Source organism: Miscanthus floridulus, chromosome 11, assembly GCF_019320115.1.
Source record: "Miscanthus floridulus cultivar M001 chromosome 11, ASM1932011v1, whole genome shotgun sequence".
Classification (NCBI taxonomy): Eukaryota; Viridiplantae; Streptophyta; class Magnoliopsida; order Poales; family Poaceae; genus Miscanthus; species Miscanthus floridulus.
Window position 1 is genome coordinate 48,710,677 of NC_089590.1, and position 26,840 is coordinate 48,737,516.

At 43.8% G+C, this 26,840-nt stretch overlaps 2 protein-coding genes and 1 long non-coding RNA gene across 6 annotated transcripts; all 3 read left to right on the top strand.

Annotated features, from left to right (window-relative positions):
* The first annotated feature begins 5,133 nt into the window (after positions 1-5,133).
* Positions 5,134-5,974, top strand: LOC136491325 (zinc finger protein 2-like). The gene has a single exon (XM_066487593.1). The coding sequence runs from the start codon at positions 5,341-5,343 to the stop codon at positions 5,893-5,895; it is 555 nt and encodes a 184-aa protein (XP_066343690.1). The 5' UTR covers positions 5,134-5,340; the 3' UTR covers positions 5,896-5,974.
* A 3,702-nt stretch (positions 5,975-9,676) lies between these two features.
* Positions 9,677-12,260, top strand: LOC136493366 (uncharacterized). Of its 2 annotated transcripts, none has more exons than XR_010768347.1 (5): positions 9,677-9,960; positions 10,038-10,205; positions 10,933-11,012; positions 11,579-11,644; positions 11,961-12,260. It is a non-coding gene; the product is annotated as an uncharacterized lncRNA (long non-coding RNA). The 2 variants fall into 2 exon arrangements; XR_010768346.1 differs by having other exon boundaries at positions 10,068-10,205.
* A 5,521-nt stretch (positions 12,261-17,781) lies between these two features.
* On the top strand, positions 17,782-24,186 carry LOC136490623 (calmodulin-binding protein 60 D-like). Of its 3 annotated transcripts, none has more exons than XM_066486832.1 (9): positions 17,782-18,023; positions 18,108-18,278; positions 19,842-19,917; positions 20,001-20,068; positions 20,165-20,658; positions 20,743-20,903; positions 20,998-21,201; positions 22,628-22,862; positions 23,398-24,186. In XM_066486832.1, exons 2-9 carry the CDS (start codon positions 18,160-18,162, stop codon positions 23,997-23,999), a joined length of 1,959 nt encoding a protein of 652 aa, XP_066342929.1. In that variant the 5' UTR covers positions 17,782-18,023; positions 18,108-18,159; the 3' UTR covers positions 24,000-24,186. The 3 variants fall into 3 exon arrangements, with proteins under 3 accessions (XP_066342929.1, XP_066342928.1, XP_066342930.1); XM_066486831.1 differs by having other exon boundaries at positions 18,120-18,278; XM_066486833.1 differs by having other exon boundaries at positions 18,120-18,278; positions 23,401-24,186.
* The last annotated feature ends 2,654 nt before the right edge of the window (positions 24,187-26,840 follow it).

Sequence of the window (26,840 nt, forward strand, 5' to 3'; positions counted from 1 at the left end):
AATATGCCGGTGCTTGAAGATCAACAAATTGTCGCGCAAGAAAATACTGGCGAGGTATATTCGATTATCTATCATCTCTTATAGATGCATGCGTACGTATATTTGTTGTTAATCGTTGTGTTTCTACTCATGTAGCCGGTCTCTAGATCTACATCAACCACCGACAAAAGTAGGAAAGTCTGAGGGCCAAAAAAGCCATTAGAGGGCCGTTTCATAATATCAGAATTCGACACCGACACCGGCAAACCATTGGGACCCCATGCTCAGACATATGTCAATCAATGTGGGTTCGTTGTAAGGGATAGGATCCCAGTTAGTGCTCGTGAATGGAAGCAGAAGATATCCGCTCCTAATGTTAGTTTTGTATCTGATCGTGACAAGAACCTAGCTTAGAGAGATATCACTCAGCATTTCACATTACAAGCAGATGATGCTTTGAAGGAGCTAGTGAGGGATTGGACAATGAAGAAGATGGCAACATTGTTCCAGAGTTAGAAGAAGACATTGTATAAAAAGTTTATCTTGAAGAATGCTACACCGAATTTCAATGCTAAGGCGTTTGTCAAGTTGGAGTCCCATTGGGATGCCTTCGTAGAATACAAGACATCCCAAGACAGTGAGGAACGTGTGATGAGGAATCGGCAGAATGCTCGACAGAAGCAATACCATCATCGCATGGGATCAGGTGGTTATAAGAGTGCTATTCCCAAGTGGCAGAACCTAGAAGCAGAGATTACTGCCAAGGGAATCATACCTGAAACAATAAAGAAGAACTGGCCTCAACGCGCGAAGAATTGGTTCTACGCTCATGGGGAAAGCCTAGACCCAGACACTGGCAAGCTAATTTTTGGCCAAAAAATTGAGAGAGCAACACAGAGACTAGCTCGTGCTAGGGAAGAAGCTGATAGTGGTGTTTTCAAGCCCAACAGAGAGAAGGATGAATTGACATATGCCCTAGAGAATCCCGAACATGGTGGTCGAACAAGAGGCTATGGGGCGGTTCCGTGGCTACACGCATTCCCAGCAGACAAGGATACCTACAGAAGCCGCCAAAGAAAGAAGGATGAGGAGGCAGAACGAATCCGTGCATTGGAGCAATTTGTTGATGAGTCACGACAAGCATTGCTTGAATCACTGTGAACGAGAAAAATCTCTTGAGGCAAGAATGCAGGAGGAGATCAAGAGGCAAGTGCAGCTAGCAATGAGTCAAATGCAATCGCAATCAACGCCGAGAGTCACCATTAGCCCCGTTGGTCAGATGAAAAGCAGTTGTGCTTCTACGGAGCTGCCAGTTATTCAAGACGACGCTGGGTTGCACTTCCCTGTTGATGACATTACCAAGCCTCTAACAACATGTGAGCTGCACATTCCAGATGGTAATAATGCATCAATCATGGTGGCTGTCGGGGTTGTATCTCCAATAGACCGAACGAAGACACCAAGAATCCATGGGTTAGTTATTCAACCTGGATATGCTAGCATCTCGGTCGATAGAGTGCTCAAAGGTTACAGCAATGTTCCTCTTGACATTGAAGGCGGTGATGGGGAGAAGACACTAGGAGAAGCAGAAAAGACATTTATTCAATGGCGCAAACGCTTCATCATCATTCCTGGGGTGCCACCGCTTCCCCTACCTCACCCTAGGTACGAATGAAAGTGAATGAAATATTATTTTCCATTAATTTTCTATTGGCTTAAAAAATAATTGACATACAACTTGTTTTTGTAGCAGGGTCTCCCTCCAACCTAGCCTAATCATTCATTCCCCATCTCATCATAGCGTCGCGGGGGGCGAGACGACTTCATCCCCACGGCGATCGCCAACTCCTACACCAGCCCCATCGCCTCCACAATGATCTCCAACTCCTACACCGGCCCCACCGCGGCAAAGAAGACCCCGAGAAAAAGAGTTATTTCTCAAGAAATACTTTCTAAAAAGACTGATGAGCAAATAGCAGCTGAAGAAAACAAAAAAGTGAAAGATTTTTTTATAGATACCAAAAAGAAGAGTCAAGCGAAGCTTAAGGAGAAGCCGTACTTTTACCTACCACAAGAGGTGCTGAGGCAGAAGGTCGATGCTCACAAGAAAAAGATGATTGAACTTCGTAAGCCTTCGCCACTATCAGACTATGACCGCTCCCTCGTGAAGTCACATGATGCAGATAAGAAAAGAAAAGAGCATCAGGGAAGGATGTCCCACAGCTCGGACAACAGAAGCAACCAATGCAAAATCTTGTTGTTGCTAATCAATATGGTTCCAACATAGAAGTCTATCGACCAGACAACTCTGGAGAAGTGTCGGTTCAAGCCCTTAATGCTTTTTTTCAAGATACTAGTTTAACCTTGGATCAATTGACGGGCAAAGCTCCAATCCAGAACCTGGAAGTTGATACCTGGAAGACTTATAAATATGGCAAAAGTCTGTACAACCCTGCGGCTCTGAATGAATTGGGTACGCAAATGTACTTGCTCAACAAGTGGTACATGCAGGCGTGTGGCAGGGGTGAGCAGTGGATCTTTGTCAGATTTAGAGACCATCATTACTTTCGTGGCGATGACATCTTACATATTAGTTTCGAAGAATTGCATCAACTATACCACATGGACGCTCTGGACAAATCAATCATTAGCTCCTTTTGTTTGTAAGTGATTCTTACTTTTATTTAATAAACTCACTTCCATGCATACGTGTATATAATTATCCTCACATGTAACTTATATTTATATACAGATTCCAGATGTTAGAGCTCCAAAGAATACAAGACACCAGTGTTGGCTTCATTGATCCTTATATCGTATTCAAAACCGGTATTATTGTCAAGGAGCGATGGGTATCTGAAGCACACGAGAATATCATGATGTTCTTCGTGAAGCAGCACGACAAGAAAACAATACTTTTCCCATACAACTTTGAGTAAGTGTTAATAATAATGTAGTCTACATATTTTATGTAATATCAATACAACTTATATGCATGTACGTGTGTATAAACTAATGCAGTTTTCACTGGATACTCATTGTCATTGAGTTAAACTCAAGTCGGTTACTAATCTTTGACTCGTTGAGAAAAGAACGGGCACTATACCAAGATATGATAGACATTATCCAGGGGTAATTTCGATCTCTCGCACACAACTATTATTGAATAGACTTTGCCATAATTTATTAACGATCGTACATTATTGGTCGCACAGGGTTTGGAAAGAGTTTATTCGGCAACATCGCAAGGATTGCAAGGCACCACTTAATGTAGTTGAAATACCAGTAAGTTATACTATATACACTTCTCCACGTGTTTAATTATTATATCGTACTTCAATTTACGTGTGAGATGATGAGAATAATCTTCTTCTCGTACAGTGGTGTTTGCGGCAGGAACCAGGTAATAACTTGTGTGGATACTACGTTTGTGAATTTATCACTGCGCACATAAGAAGAACTCCTGAAGATGTCCTCAGAGTACGTATATATCAATTTTTATTTATTTTTAAATGAATATATATACATATATGTGTATTAATACTTTTCCTTTTATTTCAAATGCAAGATTGAATGGTTGAAACGAAGGGTCATACAAAAAGACCATCTGAAAGCAGTTCAAGAGTCAATAGCAGGATATCTTCTAGAAAAAGTGCTAAATCCCAACGGCGAGTTCTACTTGATCCTAAGGAATAAATGATGTAAATTAAATGTTTATTGACATCGTTATTTTCGAGAACAAGATTATGAAAGTGTTGTATATATACATATATATATCTATAATATATATAGTTTCATACTTTATTCGAATATAATAATGCTCAAGATGAGAATTAGATGTAATTATACGCATGCGTGTATTTATATTAGCAGCGTAGAATACGTACATAAAAACATATTATATATTAAACAAATACGTGTAACTGAACTGAAAACAAATTAAACAAAAAAAATGAAAAAGAAAAGGAACCTTTAGTCCCGGTTGGGGTTACCAACCGGGACTAAAGGGTGAACCGTTAGTCCCGGTTGGTGTTACCAACCGGGACTAAAGGGTACGCCAGGTTGCTCGGCTGGAGGGCCTTTAGTCCTGGTTGGTGTTACCAACCGGGACTAAAGGTCCCTCTTTAGTCCCGGCTCGATGACCCGGGACTGAAGGTTCCACCGGCTGTTACCGCCCGGGACAACAAGTCTATTATGTTGTAGTGCATGCATGAAATGAAATTAATCAGTGCATGTCGCATGTGTGCGCGCGCGCGCACGACTCAGATCAAGCCCCGGCCGGTACGCACACGTACGGTGGAGCTCGCTCGAGCGAGCCTGCAGTACTCCAGATGACAAGCTGCTTGGATCTCGGCTTCGTTCCAGCGCCTTCCTCCTAGCAGCTAGCTAATAATGGAGGGAGCCTGCTGGCCGATCGATTGGAGCGACGTCCGCCCTGGCTCTGGCGGTAGCCTAGCTAGCTGGTACGTACGCGCGCGCGAATTGAACCCTAGGTAGCTAGCCCGGCCATTGGGCGTGGTCCTCTCGTCCTCCCCCGGCCCGTCCCCGTGCGAGCGAGCACAGTGCCATGCACATACGCGCCAACAGTTGAGAGGGCGAAAGCGCGCGCCCGCAGACAGACGACGGCACGAGTCGATCGAGATGCATGAGAGATCGACCGAGTAACATAGCCCTAGCCTAGCTATCTAGGAGTACCAGCCTAGTCTTGGCCTAGGCACGCGCACCCTGAGGGATTCCCCTGCCGGCCTCGGCCTGGCACAGTCAGCCAGCAGCCTCACGCTCGCTCACGCACTTAGCGATATGCGCTCGGTTCGTTTGGACCTGTTTGGCCAACGAGTAGTATTTTTTTTCATATTAAATTAATTAACGGTACTTTCACTCATGTCTTGTAAGCCACACACGAAGCTAATGATTTTACTGCAAGCGTTTCGTGCGGCATCGTCAACTGTTGTGTTCAGGCAGCGGTTCAGTTTCCCGACAGGGACAGGCCAAAGGCCGAACCCCACCATGCGGCCGGCCGTCCAGTCCAGTGCGCCAGGGCCCGCCCCGCCCGCGCGCCCATCCCATGATATCATATCATGGCGCAGCCCGCGCCTCCCTCGATCGCTCGGCTCCTTCCTCCAGTGGGGAGCTGCCACATTTCCTCCACCAGGATCACCTCGCGTGTCCGGCCGGCAGCTGCCGCCTGCTTCCCCTCCCCGCCCGTTGCATTGGCTAGCTCCGATCCGATCCATCCTGCTGGTTCTGGTTGGTTGCCGTGAGACCCTGACCTCCTGAGGCGCGGTACGTACGGCAGCCAGCAGCAGCAGGTGAATTAGTTAGCCAGCCGGCCAGCCGCCTAGCTAGCCCCAGCTAGCGCCAATGGACAGGGGGATGGCGGACAGGCTCCTCGCCTCCTGTATACCGGGCGGCATGGAGGCGACGGCGGCGGCGGAAAGGGAGGACGGCGAGGGGCTGGAGCTCAGCCTCTCGCTGCACCCGTCGCCGTCGTCGCCGCCCAGGTTCCAGGCGGTCTTCGCCTGCTGCTACTGCCCCAGGAAGTTCCGCAGCTCGCAGGCGCTCGGCGGCCACCAGAACGCACACAAGCTGCAGCGCAACCTGGCAAGGCGAGGCCGGGAGGCCGCATCCGCGCCACCCGCGCCGCCGCCGCCGCCGCCGCCACCGGTACCCGACCAGCAGGGCACCAGGGCGTCCGGCGGCAGCGAGAGCGCGCCGACGCCGCGCTCCAGGCCGGAGCCGCCCCCGGGCGCCGATGCGTGGGGGGAGGGGAGGCACCACCGCCGTCATCAGCACCACCACCTTTATCTGCAGCGCCCGGCCCCGGCGGGGGCTGCGGAAGCCTCGTCCGGTGCATCAAGCAGGGGCGGCGGAGAGGATGCGGCGGAGGAGATTATTGACCTGTCCCTCAAGCTATGAACTGATGATCCATCCATCCATGAGCTAGCTAGCAGCCCTGCAGCACTACTAGCAGCAGCTCCTCCTATCCTCTTCGTTCTCTTCGATCCATTAGCTTATTGCTTAGTCGTTTCTTCATCACGTCATTATTTCTTGTTTGATGATCTACCGTACGCGTGTTATTCCTTTTGCCTCAGCTTTGTGGACTCATATGCATGATTGGGAATTTGGGATGTTCTAGTGTTCAGTTCAGGGAGCACACGCAGGGACATAATTGGGTGCACGCATCAGAAGCTTCTTCACCGAACTCTTGTAGTACTACTAGTGCTGATCGCTCTGTAAAAATAATGTTCTGTCCTAGAATTGCTACCTTTGGACTTAGCTTTCCGCAGGTTTCAGGTAACTAACTAACTACTTTTAGCTTATTGCTTTAGAGATTTTTTTTTTATTCTTCGGATCCATGGCCATGGTCTCTCCCGCCCACTAGCTAGCAAGGTTCTAAATCTCCCGCTATAGTTATCGCTATCTCCGGATATAGCCATTTGCACAAGGTAAAGCTATTTGCTTCTATGGACAATTTAGCCGCTATAGCCCGATTTAGCCCGCTATTAGCTGTTTAAGGAGGGAGATTGTTAAATGTCTTAACCCGCTATTTAGAACACCGCTAGCTAGTCCTAGTAGTCAATTTGTGCCATATACCTTATGCCTAATGCTGTGTTGAGTTAAGAACGACTTAAATAAACCCATGTTGCCATGCTTTTTAGGATTGTAGTTACTGAAAAAATATTATAGACAAACACTATCATATATATATACATTCATGCTAGATGTTCTTTTATTCCCTGATAAAAAAATGCTTCTTTCTTAACAGCGTATCCTCCCTTCATCAGAATGTGCTCTTTGAGTCCATATACTTTGCTATTGGTGAATTTATTAGTTCATTCTTCATTATTGGGCACAGACATATATCCTCTCATGTCTCATCAGCTAGCACTAGAAGCCTAGAAGGTGCTATTGTAGTAGTCACATGTGATGGCCAGATGCCCAGATATACACATTTATGCATTCCTGCCTATTAATTATTTCCTGACCACATATGAATGACAAGTACGTGGAACCACAACTTCAGGTGAAAAAACACTAGCTTGCACTGCATCTCTAGAGTATCTACATAGATTGCCGCAGCCAGCATACAATTGGTCGAGTAACCCGTGTTATATGTGCATCCTGAGAAATAGTGAGAGGGAAGCTGACAGAACCACTAAGAAACAACAGCACCAGCATAGATGTTTCATGTTTCTCACTGCTCATGCACTCTTCTGTTTTTCAAACGTTTAATTTGATCTTTCTTGATGTCATACCACTAATTACAGTTTGAAAGACTGAATTGAATGCTGATATTTTATTATGCTGGAGATCGATAACAAGAGCTGATTTAGTTAATTTAATTTGATGATGCAAAATAGCTCTTCAACTAGCAGATGCATATGAACTTTTTTTTTGCTTAGGTTTAGAAACAAATATAAGTGATCAGAGCTAGTTAACAAGTGCAATCTCCATTCTCTCAAATATAAGGCATTCTATATTTGTTTTAAGTCAAAGTATCATAAATTTTACAAAGTTTACATATAAGAGTAGAGAGTATTGACATCTATCACATCAAAGAGAGATCAAGTATGAAAGTATATATTTCCTAATGTATCAAATTATGCTTATTTAATATCATAGATATCATAGTTCTTTTTCTTATAAACTTGATCAAACTTAGGGTAGTTTGACCTAGAACAAATAAACTCATAATCCCTTGTATTTCAGGACAATAGTGTACTACTTACTACTTACTGGGTTATTTCTTCATTGAGTGTTTAGATTTTGAAGGTGCAGAGAGAGGTTAGACTCGGCGGTTCTTATGACCACATGTTTCTCTATTTTAAAATATATGATGTTTAAGACAAGCTAATTGATTTAAAAACAAAGTGAATAGCCTGTCCTAAAAGCATTTTTCAAGGAAAAAACAGTAGATGATTTGTTTTCATCTAGTGGACCATCATAGATTTAAATGTATTGCATGTTATTTATTTTCAAAATAACATTATTCCACACTCCATCCTTAAAGAAAAGGGGCGAAATGAGATATTATTAGGCCATCTATTTGTTTTTTCCCATTATATTTGCCTTTTTTGGAAGAAAATTAACCAAAGGTTTGAACATCGTCGTTTGATCAAGCTACTGGGAAAAAAAAGGTTCTGCCAAAAATGGGGTTACAAACTAGTAGCTCTACACACTAGTTACTAGTACATTGTAAAAGATTCTCTTGTACGGGTTGCTACTAGGAACTAGGGATGAAAACGGTACGGATATTTTCCGACCGTATTCGAAACCGAATCCATTTAGAGGGGTTGAGATCTGTCCGTATCCGAGTCCGGATATCCAACATCCGATACTGTATCCGTATCCGAATACTCAAATCGCATATTTATGATGTCGATATCCAATCGTATCCTATCCGACATGGTTGACACTATCCGTATTCGAATTCGAATCCGGACAGAAATACGAAAACAAATGTAATATCGGTGATATCCGTCTGTATCCGATCCGTTTTCATCCCTACTAGGAACAAAAGGTTAGCTAGCGAGTGTGTGATTGATGGACGAAAGATGCATGATGATATGCCTTTTTGTGCTGCTGCTCTGAGCAACCAATCAATAGCCCTTACTTTTAATTTACAGGATATATATCCTGCAAATAATTTGAACTGGCTGAGCTAGGCAAGGTGCACAAATTAAATGATCCAAGCGCATGTGTTACAACCTTGTTGATTTGAAAATTAAACTAGTCGATTGGCTTTGTAAAAGTTTTTAGTGTTGTTCAAGCATCAGTAAAGAAGTGGAAAAAGTGTAAAGCAGGATGGATTGTATATACTCCCACATCTTATTAATCACTTTTCTTAATGAAAGATAGCAAGACTACTATTTACACCCCGGACGTAATTTATGACATTTAGGGCAAGTTAACAGTTATTAGTTAAATTTTAGACTAATTAGCTTATGTCAAACGTCATTTGAAAACAAAGCAAGTGTAATATATAATTAATGAGGTAGTTCTCAGGCAAGCTCAACTCCATCAGTGCATGACCTTATCGAAGACATGCCCCTCTCTAATTTCTCAACTTGTGTATACTTTTTGTTTCTCTTGAATAGGAGTTAACTTTATAGTTTTTTTTCCTGAAGGGATGGCAAAAGCTTTGCCGCGATTTTTATTAGAATGAGAAAATAAAAATACAAGTGTTGGGCCTAGTTTTTTGAGTGGAAACCAGGCCAAAAACCACCAACTACGAGAGTTAGGCCATTATATTATAGGGAGTTCCCAAATACATGTGTCGTTCCTTGTTGGCACCAAGAGCCTATTTCTCTAGCAAAGCTCATGCAGTGACTACTGGAAACTGCATTTTTCCTGTGTGCTGGACATTTTTTCTGTCGAGTGCAGCAGAACTCACAAGGAAATTAATATTTAACCTGTGAGTTCACATGCCTCACAGGGAAAAAGAAATATCCCTGTAGGTTTTGATGGAACACACAGGAAAATTGGCTCACAGGATAATCAAAGCAATTTTTTATGTGTGCTTTATGATTTTTCTGTGCAATTTTTTGATACATGTGCAATTTGACAGAGTAATTAGTGGTGCCGAAAATTTTGGCTGCGCGCGCATTATTTTTGATGGTTGGCGCCTCCAAAGCCAAAAATCCCTTCGAAAGCCCCCCGTCCTTATCCTTTCCTTCCCAATCCACCATCTGCCGCTACCCCCTCACATCCCCACCCGAACCCATGCTCACGAACGCGGCGGCTCCAACTCATGGGTGTTAGTGTTGATCTCCTCCAGCCCTAGCCCAACGGGCGCCTCCGGTGGTCTGGTCGCATCCTCCTGGCCACCGTCGGCCGCGTCCTCATCGCCACCGCCACCTCCTGCCTACACGTCGCCGACCGGCCCCCAAGGATCCACGCCTCTCCCGCTGGCTCGTGTAGCGGTTCATCACGGGAGGTGGCCTCCACGGCACCGGGTCGCCTGGAACGTCCTCGCCATAGGTAGCTCCCCTCCCGCACTCTGCCAACCGCCTCCATCCCTCCAAGATCCGACTGCTTCTTTCTGGTTCCCCTCTCAGATTCGCGTGCTTCCTTCGCTCCCCTCTCAGATCCAGTTGTTGTGGATTCGGGGCAAGTTCAACAAATGGCGGCTATGAACATCTGATGCTCTAGGGCGAGGTCGAGCTGCACAATTTGTTGCTGCTCTGGGGAGATTTTAGGCAACGCGGCGGCTGCTGGGAGTTCAGGCAAGTTTTCCCCAATGTCATGCCTCTTGCCTCCCCAGCTGTAGTTGTTGTCTATGCTTGATTGGTAAAATTCCATATGTAGTATGCATGGGTGTAGAATTTTGTCTCGATTTCACTATATTAGTTTAGACCTTGTCCATGCAGATCTGCTCGAAATTGAATCTGAAGTACTTAGATGCTAGGCCATAATTCTTTTTTGATCGAATACAACATGCTGGTAATTTCTAATCTAGGACAAGTTAAAATAGTGTTGTTTTTTTTTGACTGGTTGATTCTTGTGTTCAATTTTTTAACCAAATTAAGCCTAGGATTGATTACTTTCTATACTACGAAGGTATGTACTGCATGTCTTGTTTGGTAGGTAGGTCTAGCATGACTTGGTTCAGTAGCAAAATCATCATAACCATAATTCCTTTTATTTATGGTGCATGCTGAGGTTGCTATCTATGAATTTGTCTATATGATACATGATGTGATGTGTCTCTTATAGTAGAAGCTTGAAGGATATGAATTTGTGATCCATGGATTTTTATCCCCCTACTTCACATATATTTTCTCTCGAAAACACAGAAGAGCTATGCATCATTATATTAAGAAGATAAAAATGGGACAAGAACCCATACAAAACAACACAAAGCCACACACACAACTCTAAACCCCCACACACACTACACTGCCATTGCACATATATCTTGGTATCTGATTTCTCCTCATGATGATTTTGCAGGTACCTTGCTGAGTTCAAGTCAGGTGCAGAGATGATGGATTGCTGTAGAGAGCACCATGAATGCTTAAAAAGCTGCTCAGGTTTGATCTTTGTGTATGTCATGTATTTTCAGTGTAATGAATTTTTTATTTTCAAAGAAGGAGATACGATCTTCTCTGTACCTATTCTAAGTGATCAATTTTAGTATGGTAGTGTTGTCCAAGCATGTCACCTTGAGTCTACTACTATATTACCATATCTTGTTCTTGCAATGATGAGTTGGTAAGTTGAGTTTCATTCTAGTTTAAATTAAAGCTAAAACTGATTTTCCATTATGGAAAAAATGAAGTCCTTAAATTATAATACATTCCAATCAGCTATGCCTCATTATCTTTTGCATACTACTGTCTTCTTTTTTAACTCTAATGATTGCTCGTCAGTTCCTGTAAATGATCGAGTTTTACAGAGGAAAATGCAAAGATGAGATCCTGCATGACTTGGTTAAATAGTAGGTCCTGCATAATTTGGTTCAGTAGCTAGTATTGTACAGAACATTAGGATTAGTAAGAAATTTCCTGTGGAGTTTTTCCACTAGGATTGTACTTCATGAGCTGATAATACACATTCTGTTTAAGTATTCTCATGCTTGATAAGCGTGATGCTACAGAATTGCTAACGAGACGGCTTATGGTGAGGACATCCAGCCCCTTGTCAGTGACAATGGCATCACAAGGTGCTAAAACATTCTCATGTATTTGCTCTTTACCCTTCTTTGTAATCAGTTCATTTAGTAATATTTCATACTTTTTTATTGACCTATCATGGTACCTACATAGTGACCTATCAAGGTACTTATATAGTATTTACCAAAGGAAGATTAGTGTTTTATAGATACACTAGATCAGATCACTCAAATAGCACTCAGTTCAGTCAAAACAGTTACAGAGAACAATTCCATAAGCAATGCTACGGAATGAGTAGGTTACCCTTTTAATCTATAGAAAATTTAAAGTCCAACTCATACTTACATAGTACTATCTGTTTTGCAGCTACCCACTAGTTCATCTCATGTTGATGGGGACACCTATGGTGCGACATGGACGGCGAGGACTTGTCTTTTGAACAGCTTATGTGTTAGTAGCTGTCTTTTATCTTCTGAACATGTATGGTTGAGCTTAGATAACTTATTAGTACAATGTTAGATGGTCTTAGCTAAAACCAGGACGTGGCATGTAACATGGCTGTACATGAATAACTTAGGAAGCATGTGCTGGTGGTAGGATGGTGGTACAATGATTTGGTGGAAATTCTAATCTATATGCTATAAATGTGTCTTATGCTGTTTGGTACATTTGTGCTTCTTGAAATCAGCTGGAAATCAATGAGAATGGTGTCAATTTTCTGTCAACAACCAGTTTTCTTTGATGGTTCTATTGTGACAGAAAAATTACAAATACCTTGAAGGCCAACCTACAGAGAAATAGTGTGGCGGCGACAAAAAAAGCTATACACTTCCTGAGGGCTGTCTGACAGAGTATTGTATGAAACCCACAGAGAAAATACTTATATCTTTGATGGGAAAACATTTAACTTGACGGTTTCCTAAACCCAAGGACGCACAAATTTTCTGTGAGCTTGCTGTCAAAATATTACCGTCAAAGATATCTTTCTGACGGGAAACTCAAAGGCAAAAAGAATTTCTTTGTCGAGCTATCCTTGACGGGATTTGCCTGTTGGTTGCCCAACAGAATTTATTTCCCTGACGGTTTTTTCAGCTTCCTTGACGGTTTTTGAGCACACAGGGATAATGTGGTTTCCAGTGGTGATACTCCCACATCTTATTAATCACTTTTCTTAATGAAAGATAGCAAGACTACTATTTACACCCCGGACGTAATTTATGACATTTAGGGCAAGTTAACAGTTATTAGTTAAATTTTAGACTAATTAGCTTATGTCAAACGTCATTTGAAAACAAAGCGAGTGTAATATATAATTAATGAGGTAGTTCTCGGCAAGCTCAACTCCATCGGTGCATGACCTTATCGAAGACATGCCCCTCTCTAATTTCTCAACTTGTGTATACTTTTTGTTTCTCTTGAATAGGAGTTAACTTTATAGTTTTTTTCCCGAAGGGACGACAAAAGCTTTGCCGCGATTTTTATTAGAATGAGAAAATAAAAATACAAGTGTTGGGCCTAGTTTTTTGAGTGGAAACCAGGCCAAAAACCACCAACTACAAAAGAGTTAGGCCATTATATTATAGGGAGTTCGAGTTCCCAAATACATGTGTCGTTCCTTGTTGGCACCAAGAGCCTATTTCTCTAGCAAAGCTCATGCAGTGACTAAATGGTCAGTTTGGCATGGCTCTAGCTCAATCTGGCTTTGGCAACAGCTTCACAAAGGAGTCGGAGAAGCCATCCAAATACCCCAGGAGAATGAGCCTTTTTTTATGTAGGAAAGAGGAGCCAAAGTCTTTTTATGTATAAAGGAGGAGTAGCAATTTGTGACTCCTTCCTTTGGCCCAGGCTCTTCCAGATGAACACCTAGAGGAGAAGCTGTACCAAACAAGCATTAAATAATACCAAGAGTTCTCTCCCCATACGAGCTCATTCGGTTTGCTAAAACTTGGCTGAAACTGACTAAAAAACGCTTGTTCTGACTGAATTGTTGTAAGAGAAAAGCACTGTTTCGACTGAAAAAACAAGCCGAACAAGCCAGTTTCTGGGTAAGCCGAACGGGACCAATATGTTCCCCTTCACCTATGTGGCTATGTATCATCCCAAAAGTGAATAGGGGTCAGCATGAGCTAACCACCTTCTTTGGTGGTTACTGTAGGGTAATTTCTATAGCCCTTCTCCTTTTCTATTCTAGTACAAAACTCTTTCTACTTTCTAGCAACTCACTGCTGTACTACTTCACAACTCGTTTGCTCTCTAGCTAGCGGTTAAAAGAGGCGATTTCAATCTAGCTTTGTGGCCTCGATCTTGTCTCGATTCACTTATATAGCTCGGCACAAAGGTAGGCACGGGATAGATATGTCACAATGTCATCTAGTCTAGGTTATTAGGCAGTGAATCGCTGTTCCTGCCAGTGCATCTTCGCTCCGGATGTTGACGGCTGGCGTGAGGTCCTGGCGCAGGGGTCGTCATGTGGCGCCGACGGGGCACGACTTGCCCACACTGCATCTTCGGTGAACCGTTGGCCCCCTACCCGCAACCGGCAGGACCTGCGTGGGAAGTGCTTTAATTGTCTCTCCACCACGCACAGGCTGGCAACCTGCTGGCTGCCTTCGATGCAAGGGGTTTCGACACCTCGCGCAGGACTGCAAGCGGCGACGAATGGTGCCTCCTTCTACCTCCAGCACATCTGGTGCCACAGAAGGCCGACCACAATGACCTGACCCAGAGCGTACCTTAGGCACCCAACCGCCCGTTGGACGCTTTGCCCAAGGCCGCCGCGACACCTCATGCACTCAGGGCGACATGCCAGGCTCAGTTGGAGTTGCGCCGAGCGGCTGGGTGTGGCGGTGGAGGACGTCGACGTCGTAGACGACGGCGACGGCCGAGGCGGGACGACACCGCTGCGGCAACGACCTCCTCTGCCGCCACTGATAGTGCTGGCCGGGAAGGTCACGGCGAGCTGACCAGCGAGACGCGCCATATAAGGGGCCTCTCCGAGCTTGATCCATTGTTGCTCTCACCATACCCAGATGCCATGCACGCCACACGTGAAGTATCGTAGGACCTAATGCGGGAGGAGGTTGCATCCTCGTTCGCAACCACCAGTGTGTGCACTTGCGCCACTTCGACGATGGCCTCCCACCCTCTCAGTTGGCAGCGGACTCGGTTCCGCGGCCTCTCGAGCGCGTTCAGTCTCAGGTCACGCCGCCTCAGGCCGCGTAGACCACCTTAGGAGCTGAAGCGCCTATGCAGGACGAGGTGGGCGGCCTGCCTAGCTTCGGTCCGGCCGAGCCTGCGGTGGTTGCAGACATGTTTAGTACGCCGCCTCGGGAGGACCGCATGGTCGACATCAGCGACAGCTCCATCGCACGCTGCCTCAAGAGATTCACCAGGCGCGTGCTGAAGAAGGCCGACTCTCCGCTTATTCGGGAGCCTCCCAAGCAGACTCCTGCTAAGCCGGTGCTGCCGCTGCGGAGCAGGTGATTGGTGGCTCAGAGCCTCTCTCGAGTACCTGCTTCCAAGCGAGCTGAGGTGCTGATCCTACAACGTATGTGCTACACCAAGGGTCCATCAGTGCCATCCGCGTCGGAATTGGAGGCATTTGATAAGATCTTTGACGGCAACCTGACTACGTCCAACGCCGAAGCTGGAATCGCTCTTCCCGAACGGTGGAAAGGGCTCGTCTAGGCATCTGCGAAGGCGCAAGGCCACCTCCTAGGTCGTACCGATGCATCGGTTTTAGTTGTTTTCTATTTATATAATATGGAAACTAGAGATCTTTTACTAGGATAGTTTAGGTACGATGTTTTTATGTCGATCTCCTTCAGCGTTCGATAGAGACGTGTTGCTTGTATATTTAAACTCTTCCTCTTAATACAATAATACGTAAATCTTTTACGTATTCGAGCAATTCCAATTTAAATAAATTTAATTCAAATGATGCAAGGGTCTCTCGTGTAAGTTCCCTTGAAAACTCACACGAATGGGACAGCATTAACAGTTCCACCCACAGACGATCCTCGCTAGGAGTACGTCAGACACAGCTATCTGGCTCTGCCATTTGCGACTGCTGTGGTGCAATCACCGACTCTGGCACTCTGCCATTAATCGGCCTGTTCGTTGGTTGGTTTCTGGGCTAGTTTGGGCTGGTTGGTGCTGGTTTATTGTGAGAGAAAAACACTGTTGGCTGGCTGGTTTGGGCTGGCTGAAACCAACAAGCGAACATGCTGAATGACCAAAACATGTCACAGACGTAGGCCCGTTTGGCAGGGCTCCTCCTCGACTCCGGCTTATTCAAAGGAGCTCTACCAAATATTTTATTGGAGGAGCTGTTTTCAGTGAAAAATAGAAGAGCCAGAACCGTTTTGGAAGAGATATAATTTGTGCCTTCTCCAAAACAGATCTAGCTCGTCCGAAGGAGCCCTGCCAAACGCCCCGTAGTAATTCGTAGAGTCCACCTACGGTTCGGCCCACTAGTCAGCGAAACCACATGTTACTCCAATTAAACCTTTCTGACTGGTGGGTCCCATAAACTTCGTCCCACTTGCCAGCGGTAATGGGCTAAGGGAAGCTCCATTGTGCAGTTCGATTCTCACAGAGCTTGGGGCCTATAAAATCGATGTTTGTATAGTCGGTCAACGGGCCGGTCCAGCCCGGCCCGGCCCGGACACGGGCACGGGCCAAGCACGGCCTGTAGGGGGTCGGGCCGGCACGGCACGTCGTGCCTCCCGTGTCGTGCCCCTTCGGGTCTCGTGCTGGTCTTCAGCCCAAGCACAGCCCTACGGACCAAAATCCGTGCCGTGCCGGTCTGGTAAGCACAGCTAAATCCGCAGGCCATGCCAGCCCACAGCCCGATGCCATTAAAATAGCTCAAACTGCTTCTCTCATCCAACACTTCTCTATTTTCACAATCACATTTCATAAATTCATTCACATTTCGGTATTTCACATTCACAAGTAATAAATTGATCACAGTCACAAATTTTTAATTCTAACAAAAGCTACCAAAGGAGACAAGAGAATTAAAATAACTAAGTTGTTTGTGCAATGCTGCCTCATTAAAAACCTTTCTATGAAAGAACATATTAGAATAGGATCAATCATCATTCATCAATGGAAGAAGAGGAGGGTTAGGGTTAGGGTTGGGGTTAGAGTTGTACCTGCGCAACCGGAGCCCGGTGCCGGAGAAGACGAGAGCCACCCAGAGAAGATGACACACCGGTTAGAAGGATGGCGAGCGGCGAAGGAGGGGCAGACGGGGACACGGACTCATATAATCACTGAGATCTAGAGGGGAGATAGGGATTGGAAGAAGGAAGAGGCGGAGAGGGAGGGGATCAGGTAGGAGGAGTAGGGAGCTGCTCACCGACGGCATGCGGATCGTCGAGGCCACCTCACCGGAGTCGGGGAGGACGGAGCCAAGAGCCCGAGACAGCGAGGGCGAGACTGCGACAGCGAGGCGAGACGAGGCGCAGCGGGATGAAATGAGCTAGGGTTCAAAATGAGGGAGAGCCGTCGCGGCGTACCGGCTTATATACGAGGGGGAGGCGAGGACGCGGGGGAGCGCGTGGGTCGTGTGGGCGCCAGGCCTTGGGGAGGAGAGGAGAACTGAGGAGGGGGAGTGGGGAGGCCTGACCGTTGGCGGGCCGTATGTTGAAGGTAAGCCGTGTCATGCCACCCAGCGCCCAGCCACCATCTCCACTTCTACTGACGAAGGGTCCCGCACAGTCCTCAGCGTATCCCGCCGCTTCCGTGGGCCACGCCCATCAGCGACTACGCACAGTCAAGACACCTCGTACGCGGACCAAAAGCAGTAAATATTGGGCATGTTTGGTTTCTACTGGACCTCCTAAAATTCCTGTCACATCGAATGTTTGGACACATGCATGGAGTATTAAATATAGACTAATTACAAAACTAATTACACAACCGCGACTAATTCACGAGACGAATCTTTTAAGCCTAACTAGTCCATGATTTGACAACGTGGTTCTACAGTAACATGTGCTGATGACGGATTAATTAGTTTAAAAAATTCATCTCGTAAATTAGCCTTTATCTATATAATTAATTTTATAATTAATCTATATTTAATGCTTCTTATAAGTACATAAATATTCGATATGACATTAATTTTTGGAGCCGCTGAATAACCAAACACCCTCGTAAACCGGTGGCCAAAGGCGAAAGCCGGGCATGCACACCCACCCCACAGATCTCCCAGCTCTCTCTCTCTGCCCTTGCTGTCACCGTCGCTCGCGCTCGCCCAAGTCGTCGTCGCCCAGTCGCTGCGCCGCTCAGCTCCGACGCGAGCAGAACCGCGCAACCTCGCGCGTCTCCCTCCTCCGCACCGTTCCACTCCGCGCCGCGCCGCTGGGACGCGTCGCTATTCAGTGCGGACTCCTCGCTTGCGCCGGCTCCTGCGGCGGGGTAAGCAGTTGTTCCTTGCGCGGGACCGCGCTCCGGTGATGGATTTTTTTGGGCGGGGGATTTTTTTTTAATCCGGGTTTGCAGCGGTGTGCGCAGATCTGACTGGCGGCTCCGGGCCGGGGGAGGCGTCGAGGCGATGCAGAGGCAGGGGCGGCACCTGGAGCGGAACAACTCGAAGCGAGCGCTCGACCATGGCGGCGGTGGTGACGACGACGACCGCCCGTCTAAGCGCCCGCGCGTCCCCGCCCTCGCCAGGTGACTGCGTTGAACCCGTCTAAGTGACTCTGTTTGGATTGTTGACTCTGTTTGGGAAGAGTGGTTCGTGTTAGCTAGCACCTGCTACCATGTATGTAGCCTCACTGAGGAAACGCTGATTCGTGATACTGTGATCGTAAATGTTACAGTACACTTGAAAGTTAACTCAATCACTAATGGTGGTTTTAGTTTCGTGTGACAGAACATGGAACGAGTCTGGGATTAATCATTTGAGCTGAAACATGTGCTTAAAAGAAGGGGATATCAGCTCTACACTGTAGTTTCTTGCACATAGAATCTGTGCCTTTGTTTGAGATTGTGAAAGAGCGGAGAGCACTCCCTGGTCCCCGCACCCTTCCAGACATCCTTGATCTTACCTATTTACCTTTAAGGCCCCCTTTGGACTGCGGTTCATTTTTCCGTGTTTTCTGCATCTTTCTGTGAAGATGAACTGATTCCTGTGTACGATTACTGTGAAGTTTCTACGTTCCAAAGGGACCCTAAATGTACAATCAAACTATATCTGCATGCACTCTAATGTATAGTTACTTTATTTCTAATATAAAGTATACATGCACATGCACTTGAGGAGCACATAAACCATGTTCCTTTCTGTTTAAAGTGGCATTTTACCATTACTAATTTGACGCTCATTTTGGAACCTCCGCCTTAATCCTCATCATATGCACTAGAAAAGAGATAAATTCTAGAAACATCTATCCATAAAATCGGCATACTATAACAACCATTGACAATAATAGACATTGTATCTATTCCGCATTTCTAATAAAAATAATTAGCCACCTCCACAACTTTTAGATAGAAATAGTCTAAAGTAATTTTCCTAAATTTATATATTTATATATGAATTACCACCTCTGCCATTTTGAAAAATAATCTAAAGTTACCCCCCCTAAATCTTCATTTAATTATCCACCTATGCCATTATAAAGAAATAATCTCCTAAATTTACATCTAAATTATCCACCTCTACCATTATTAAGACTGAATTAAACCAAGCCCTAAGCCTGCATCTAAATTAACTACCCATGCCATTATAAAAAAAATCCCAAAGTATTCCTATATATGCTTCTAAATTACCCTTTCTTCTATTGTTAACGTAAAAAAATCAAGGTATATATGCATGATGTGTGTCACCATGCAGGAAGCGATGGCCATGAGATAAATTTCCATGTCAAACACATATATAGCCAAAACTAAGGGTTCAAATAAATACATGTCAAACACACATGAAATCATTTGAAATTACTTTCCTGTGCAGGAGGCAGGAGCATAATCTATGATCTAGCCAATTCCTAGAAATGGTGTCATTTTTTATTATATAAAGTTCTAATTGCCGAATGATGTTCTTAAAAAGCATTTGCAGCTTTGTAGTTTCTACGAGTCATTGAATATCCATTTCTACAGAACCATGTGAAAACAGTGAAATATGCCTCAACAAATATCTGTAAATCAAGATGAACAATTATTTCAGTTGTGTTTTGTGGTGAGAATTGAAGTTCGTCCCTACCATGCCTTAATATATTTTCCTGATGGTTGCAGTGTCATTGTAGAAGCACTCAAGGTAGACAGTTTACAGAAGCTTTGCTCATCACTGGAGCCAATTCTGCGCAGAGTTGTGAGTTGAAGCCCTTGGACAACTTTTTATATAACCATCTGATTGCTTTTCTTGTCATTAGCCAACCAACGTTTGCTGTGTAGGTCAGTGAAGAAGTAGAGCGTGCTTTAGCCAAATTGGGTCCTGCAGGTCCTGCTAGGATCCAAGGAAGGTACAAAATCTGGAACTTGATCTTTATGATTGTTTCTGTAGTTTTACCTGAATATGCTGCAATAAATTGTGAACTTCATATACCAAATAAAAACAGGAGCTCTCCCAAACGAATTGAAGGCCCTGATGGTAGAAACCTCCAGCTTCAGTTTAGGACTAGGTTATCCCTTCCACTTTTTACTGGAGGGAAAGTAGAAGGTGAGCAGGGAGCAGCAATTCATGTTGTGCTGCTTGATGTGAACAATGGACATGTTGTCACTTCAGGACCTGAGTCATCTGTGAAACTCGACATTCTGGTACTTGAGGGTGATTTTAATAAAGAGGAAGATGAGGGTTGGACTGAAGAAGACTTTGAAAGTCACATTGTTAAAGAACGAGAAGGGAAGAGGCCTCTTTTAACTGGTGACCTGCAGATAACCCTTAAAGAAGGTGTTGGGACTATAGGAGAGCTTATTTTCACTGACAATTCCAGCTGGATAAGAAGCCGAAAATTTAGACTTGGGTTGAGAGTCTCCTCAGGGTTCTGTGAAGGAATTCGTGTTATGGAAGCAAAAACAGAGGCTTTTACTGTTAAAGATCACAGAGGCGAATGTATGTTTATTTACTGTGGTGTCATTATTAAATGATCTAACATATAGTTTTTAAACTTGAATATGTTACCTGATTCTTTTTTAGTGTATAAGAAGCACTATCCTCCTGCACTAAAGGATGAGGTATGGAGATTAGAAAAGATTGGAAAGGATGGTTCATTCCACAAGAGATTAAACTCAAGTGGAATCTATACAGTTGAACACTTTCTTCAATTCCTTGTTAGAGACCAACAGAAATTAAGAAGTGTAAGTTTAGCATCTCTACTTTTAACTATGGTTCATCCACTTGGTAGTCTTGTGGCCCATACTATTTTATTTCTTCTTTCTGGTTACTCTGCAGATTCTTGGCAGTAACATGTCAAATAGGATGTGGGAAAGTCTTATTGAGCACGCAAAGACATGTGTTTTGAGTGGCAACCATTATATATATTACTCAAGTGATGCAAGAAGTGTGGGTGCAATATTCAACAACATATATGAGTTCACTGGTTTGATTGCTGATGATCAATTCATTTCAGCTGAAAATCTCACTGAAAACCAGAGGGTTAGTGTCTTTTCAATGCCTTTTACAATGCTACTGTTGGAATCTCATAAATTTTCGGCACTCGGTAATCTATGGATTGAGATTATTCAGGCTATAAATTCATTTCTCTGATACGTAATTTTCACTGCATCCATAATCTGTATCACCCACTATAATTTCACTTTTCACAATCTGTGAGATTCTGTTGTCAGTCTTGCCTAGAGTGGTCTGCTATGCTCGTTTTTGACTTAGGCACAGCATCATTACAAACTTGCACACTTCTTCTTTAAGTTTGGCCATTGCCTAAATTAACTGCATTTAGGTGTTTATTACCAACAGGAAAGTTGGAAACAAGCAACGACAACCGCAAACACATTGCCTAAATTAACTGCATTTAGGTGTTTATTACCAACAGGAAAGTTGGAAACAAGCAACGACAACCGCAAACATTTTAAATATCACAGTATAAGAACACATGCATATATTTGTTTATAAACCACCACCCATGCTTCTGATACAAGTTCCATGAATGATGTCTACAAATCCTTTAGAAAATATTATATATCTTTTGCAATTTATTAATGGTGTCATTGGAATATGCCTTTTTCATGACGGAAAATGCATTAAATTCCCATTCTAAAAGAAAATGCATTTGTTTTTACAAACTTCCATTTTAGTTAGAAGATGTATAACCATCTCTTCTATTTATGATATATTTCTTGTTAATTAATATGCTGATTGAGTTAGATATGCTGGCCCTATTTTTATACTCCCTCCGTTCCAAATTATAAGATATTTTTGCTTTTTTAGATACATTGCTTTTACTATGTATCTAGACATAGTGTATATCTAAGTGCATAGCAAAACTATATATCTAGAGAAGTCAAAACGTCTTATAATTTGGAATAGAGGGAGTAGATGACATACTATGGATGCTACAATATGAATCAGTTTTAGTGTAGAGAAGGATGGTAGGGTGCTTGGGTTGTCACCATTTTTGTTTGAGAAAACAATATACTCCCTCTGTTCCAAATTATAAGTCACTTTGACTTTTTTGGTACATCCATTTTGCTATGCATCTAGATATAATATATGTCTAGATACATAGCAAATTCTACATACCAAAGAAGTCAAAGCGATTTATAATTTGGAATGGAGGGAGTATATATCTTTTTGCAGATGCTCTTAGTTAAAGTTGGCATGCAGCTTTGTGCAACATAAAAAATTAAAGAAGTTAGTATGTTTTTTTTACAGATTCTTTCAGTGATCTAATGATATATCAGGAGTCTTTTTTTCATGTTGCCTTGAACTTTTAGTTTTATTTCCCCTGTTCACTTGCCTCAATTGCTATCATTAAGATGTCAAGCGTTTGGCCCTTTTTATGATAATAAATTAAATATTAAATCATTTGTTGCAAAAGTCACGATCTCACTCTACCTGGTCACAGGTGTTTGCTGACACATTGGTTAAGCAAGCATATGATGATTGGATCAATGTTGTAGAATATGATGGCAAGGCGCTGTTGAGTTTCAAGCAGAAAAAGAAATCTGTTACAACTAGAAGTGAAACAGCGAAAGCTTCAGCAAGCTACCCTGCATCAAACGGTTTAGTGAACTCACAGAAACAACTGGCTGGAGGTCCTGTAAATGCTGAGCAATCTTCCCTGAACAATACCAGCGAAGGTATCTGGATTTGTTCTCTAGTAGCATAACATTCATATCCTGTATGTTTCTTGGGTACTCTTTTCTTTCAACTATTCCTGAGCTGCTATTAATTAATTTTGGAACAAAAAAATAATGAACTTCCTTTTTTTGATGCACTTTCTTACACTGTTTTGAACCTGTGGAGTTATATTGTTTATAGGACCCATTTTTGTAACAAAACATGGATTTTTTTTTTTGTGTCTGAGAAGTCGTTCTTGATTGAATTTAGCTTAATCCTTCTAAATCAAGGCTAACTCTATTATTACTTTAGTGAAAATTAACTACTCCCTCTGTTCCAAATTGTAAGTCGTTCTGGCTATTCTAGATAAGTAACTTTTGCTAACGTAGTATGTCTAGATACATAGTAAAAGCTATGTGTCTAGAAAAGTCAGAAGGACTTGCAGTTTGGAATCGAGGGGGTAGTTACCTGCTGACCATAATCCTGCATCTATATGCTCGTATTGGTCGCTAACTACTGCTAGCTTGAACTTATAAGCTTATTTTCTCTGTTCAGCAGGTGGAACTAGAATCCCATCCATGGGGAACCAGGTAGCAAGAGAATATGCAGGCAATCCTCAGCACATGGCACCTAGTATTACTATGCAATACGACATGAGTTCACTGGTCCCGGGAGGCCAGTTCAGTGGTTCCTCTGTGCAAACTCAAACTTCACGAAGCTCCAACATGCTTGCATTGCGGCCAATGCAGCAGCCTCAAAACTTCGAGTTCTCTGGGCTTGGTCAGTCCACACAACCTTCAGGGATCAACCCTTTCGATGACTGGTCCCGATTGCAGGAGAACCGCGGAGGCGGCGTTGATGACTACTTGATGGATGAGATAAGGGCGAGGAGCCACGAGATATTGGAGAACGATGAGATGCAGCAGATGCTGCGCATCCTGAGCATGGGCGGGGCACCACCCGGCCTGAATAATGTTGACGGCTTCCCTTCATACCCGTCTCCTGCCCCAGCCTTCAGCTTTGAGGGCGACCGCGCTCGGTCGTCGGGCAAAGCTGTTGTCGGGTGGCTGAAGATCAAGGCTGCGATGCGGTGGGGCATCTTTGTCAGGAGGAAAGCGGCTGAGAGACGAGCTCAACTTGTTGAGCTGGAAGACTAGCAGGTGCTTGGTCTCAGTGTTGCGCATATTTATGCGGCGGGGCTAGTAGAACTGCAAAATGTTGTATGTATAATACGCTTCCTCCCTTTTGGCTGCCCTTGCACAATAGCTCCATTGATATTGTTGTATATTGATGGGTACATGGACTCACGTTGGTTGTATTAATCTCTGATGACGCTTGACCTTACCTGTGCGTTGAAATATTCTTGTCGGAGGCTTCAGAATGACAGAATGAAAGGGAAAGTTCAGAAGGTCATTTGATCTGTAGCAATTGAAGGCAAAGTTCGGAGTTTCGGGTGTCCTGGAGTGCATCGGAAAATTTGGAATAGAGCTTTTTAGTGGATATTAGAGCTGTGCTTTGTACTATTTGATGGCGATGTCCACTAGCAGTTGTAGCACAGTAATTGTGGAACGGATCATTAGTGTTTCCCATGTGACTCACGTGGAGCATGAGTAAATCGAGGCTTCTGTAATGTGGTTGTGGGAAGGTAACATCAAGAAAGTTGTTGTTCTTGTGTAACAAGCGAGTGTAGGACGTCAACTTTTTTTGTTCAAAAAAGGACATCAGCTTTTCATACCTTAAGAAAGCTGCGACTTAATCCTTGTTGAGTAGAGGTACAATGAGCACCGCTAGCAAGTATATGCTTGGTTGCTTGCTATGTTTCGGGAGAAGGGTATGCTTTGCTAGTCTAATTAGTTGACGTGCTGGTGAAGTGATGATATCTTGTTATATTAGCCTTATGTTTTCTGGCCAATATTTACGAAACCACCTGCTAGACTGTGGAGCTCTACATGACTCTTGACCTAAGCACACAGTCCTTGGAGACACGAAGAGCCGAGCATGCATAGATGCTATTTGTGTTAGAGGCTAAAATTAACCTTGGTGGATCCAAATATCCTAACTAACAATCCAACTAATAATAACTTAAATGAACAACTCAGCTAATGAAAAGAAATTAACTGGGTTTTCTAAATTAAATATTACTCCCTCCATCCCAAATTACATGTCATTCCAACCTTTTTGATAGTCAAAACATCTTATGTTTGATCAAATTTATGTAATAAAATAATAACATTTATGATACCAAATAAGTATCATTAAATTCTTTATTAATTATATTTTCATACTATACCTATTTGATGTCATAATATTTGTGATTCTTTCTATAATTTTGGTCAAACTTGAGATGCTTTGGCTCTCCAAAAAAATTAGAATGATTTAAAATTTGGAATTGAGGGAGTACTAACTATTAGCTGAAGAATTTAAACAGACTTAGCTAATAGGTTAGTTTTGCTAACAGAATGCCATTAGTTGGCTTTTAATTCCTGCTATCAGCTAATATTCTAATTAATTGAATCAGGTTCAATTCTAGTGCTCATATTGAAATGAATCAAGATTGATAAGGGTGGTAATAGGTATCTTTATTACATTGACTAAAGCTTATTTATTTCTCTTCATTTCTATCATAATAAGATGGACTTTACCCAAGATGAGAATGGATCGGTTATTAAATCTTGGATAGAAATTTCTTTTACCTATTTCTCTGGGCAATTCCTTATTAACTTCTTCCCAACGAGTTTCACTATAAATAAGAATACTGTTGGGAAATCGGTTCCCAGCAAGGTGGAGCAGTAAAGGCCTTCGCCTGGTCGGAGGCTCTAGGCGAACGGGATCGGACAGGTGGGTCAGACACAATTAGGGTTTTATAAATGTATTCATCAACCTCTCCATTTTACATAGGTTCTGGCTCCCCTTTTTATAGGGATCTGTTTACTACCAGTCTATTGTACATCTTTACCCTATGACAGCTATAGTACATTCCTGGAATATCCCTAAGCTAGTTCAAGTCTCCAAGGGCATCCTAGGTCTTTTCTTCTTGCACCGCCTTTGCTTCTTGGGCCTTAGCCGCAAGCCCGTGGGAGGCCCATCTCCGGTCCCTAGATCGTGGTGCTGCAGGAGTTATGTTCTCCATAGCGGAAATCACATGGCCTGCGCCCCGGGCTGCCACAGCCTCCACCTTCGCCTTGAGGCCTCTGTCTTGGATCTCCTCCGGACATCTTCAAGGCAGTTCTCGGGCCTCCGCCACAGTGGCGGTCGGAAGCAAAGCTCCTCTTGGTGTCCCCGCGCTTGGGCCTCCACTTTGCCATCGGTCCAAAGCGAAGGCTCCTCTTAGTACCCCTACATGTCATCGGTCCAAAGCGAAGGCTCCTCTTAGTACCCCTGCATGTCATCACACATGTGAACAGTTGTTGTTAATTTGTATAAGCCTCCGCTACTCATATGTCTATGTCCCAACAGTTCCCCTTTGAGGGTATGGATCTGATGTGAGCGGGCCGTGTCCTCAAAACCTCTCGTTGATATTGGGTTGCGGAGTCTTTTGCGAAGGTTTCCCCCCTTTTCCCCCCTAGGCCACCCATATCGGACCATTCTAGTGCACGAGAGTGAGAAGACTCGTGTTGATCAAGTTTCGAAAGAAGGTCCATTCCACCAGTGGTGTTGGTGCCAATTCTGACTTCTAGATCTCTCTGAGGAAACTAACCTTCTCTGCAACGCAGGCAAGCCCCGGTGCATACCACCCATCTATAATATTTACAAATCTTTATTACACTTTAAGTCTTGTGAGATGTGCATTAAGTAATAAGGATTTGGTCGAATACCGTTGCTGCATGATTACCTTGATATTCAGGTATCCTTAGTTCTACCATGTTAGTCTATATAGGTCGATACCTCTTATGCTTAGTAATGCTTAGACTTCGATAGAAGTCGAATGATGGTTTTATCGTTCGAGAGAAACATGTTTTTCTTTCTCTTCTTGACTTAGGTTATGAGTTGTGAAATAC

Coding starts and splice junctions, on each gene's coding strand:
- LOC136490623 (XM_066486832.1), top strand. CDS start 18,160: ATGCAGAGGCAGGGGCGGCACCTGGAGCGGAACAACTCGAAGCGAGCG. Junction 20,069..20,164: donor CCTGCTAGGATCCAAGGAAG/GTACAAAATCTG, acceptor AAATAAAAACAG/GAGCTCTCCCAAACGAATTG. Junction 20,904..20,997: donor ACCAACAGAAATTAAGAAGT/GTAAGTTTAGCA, acceptor GTTACTCTGCAG/ATTCTTGGCAGTAACATGTC.
- LOC136491325 (XM_066487593.1), top strand. CDS start 5,341: ATGGACAGGGGGATGGCGGACAGGCTCCTCGCCTCCTGTATACCGGGC.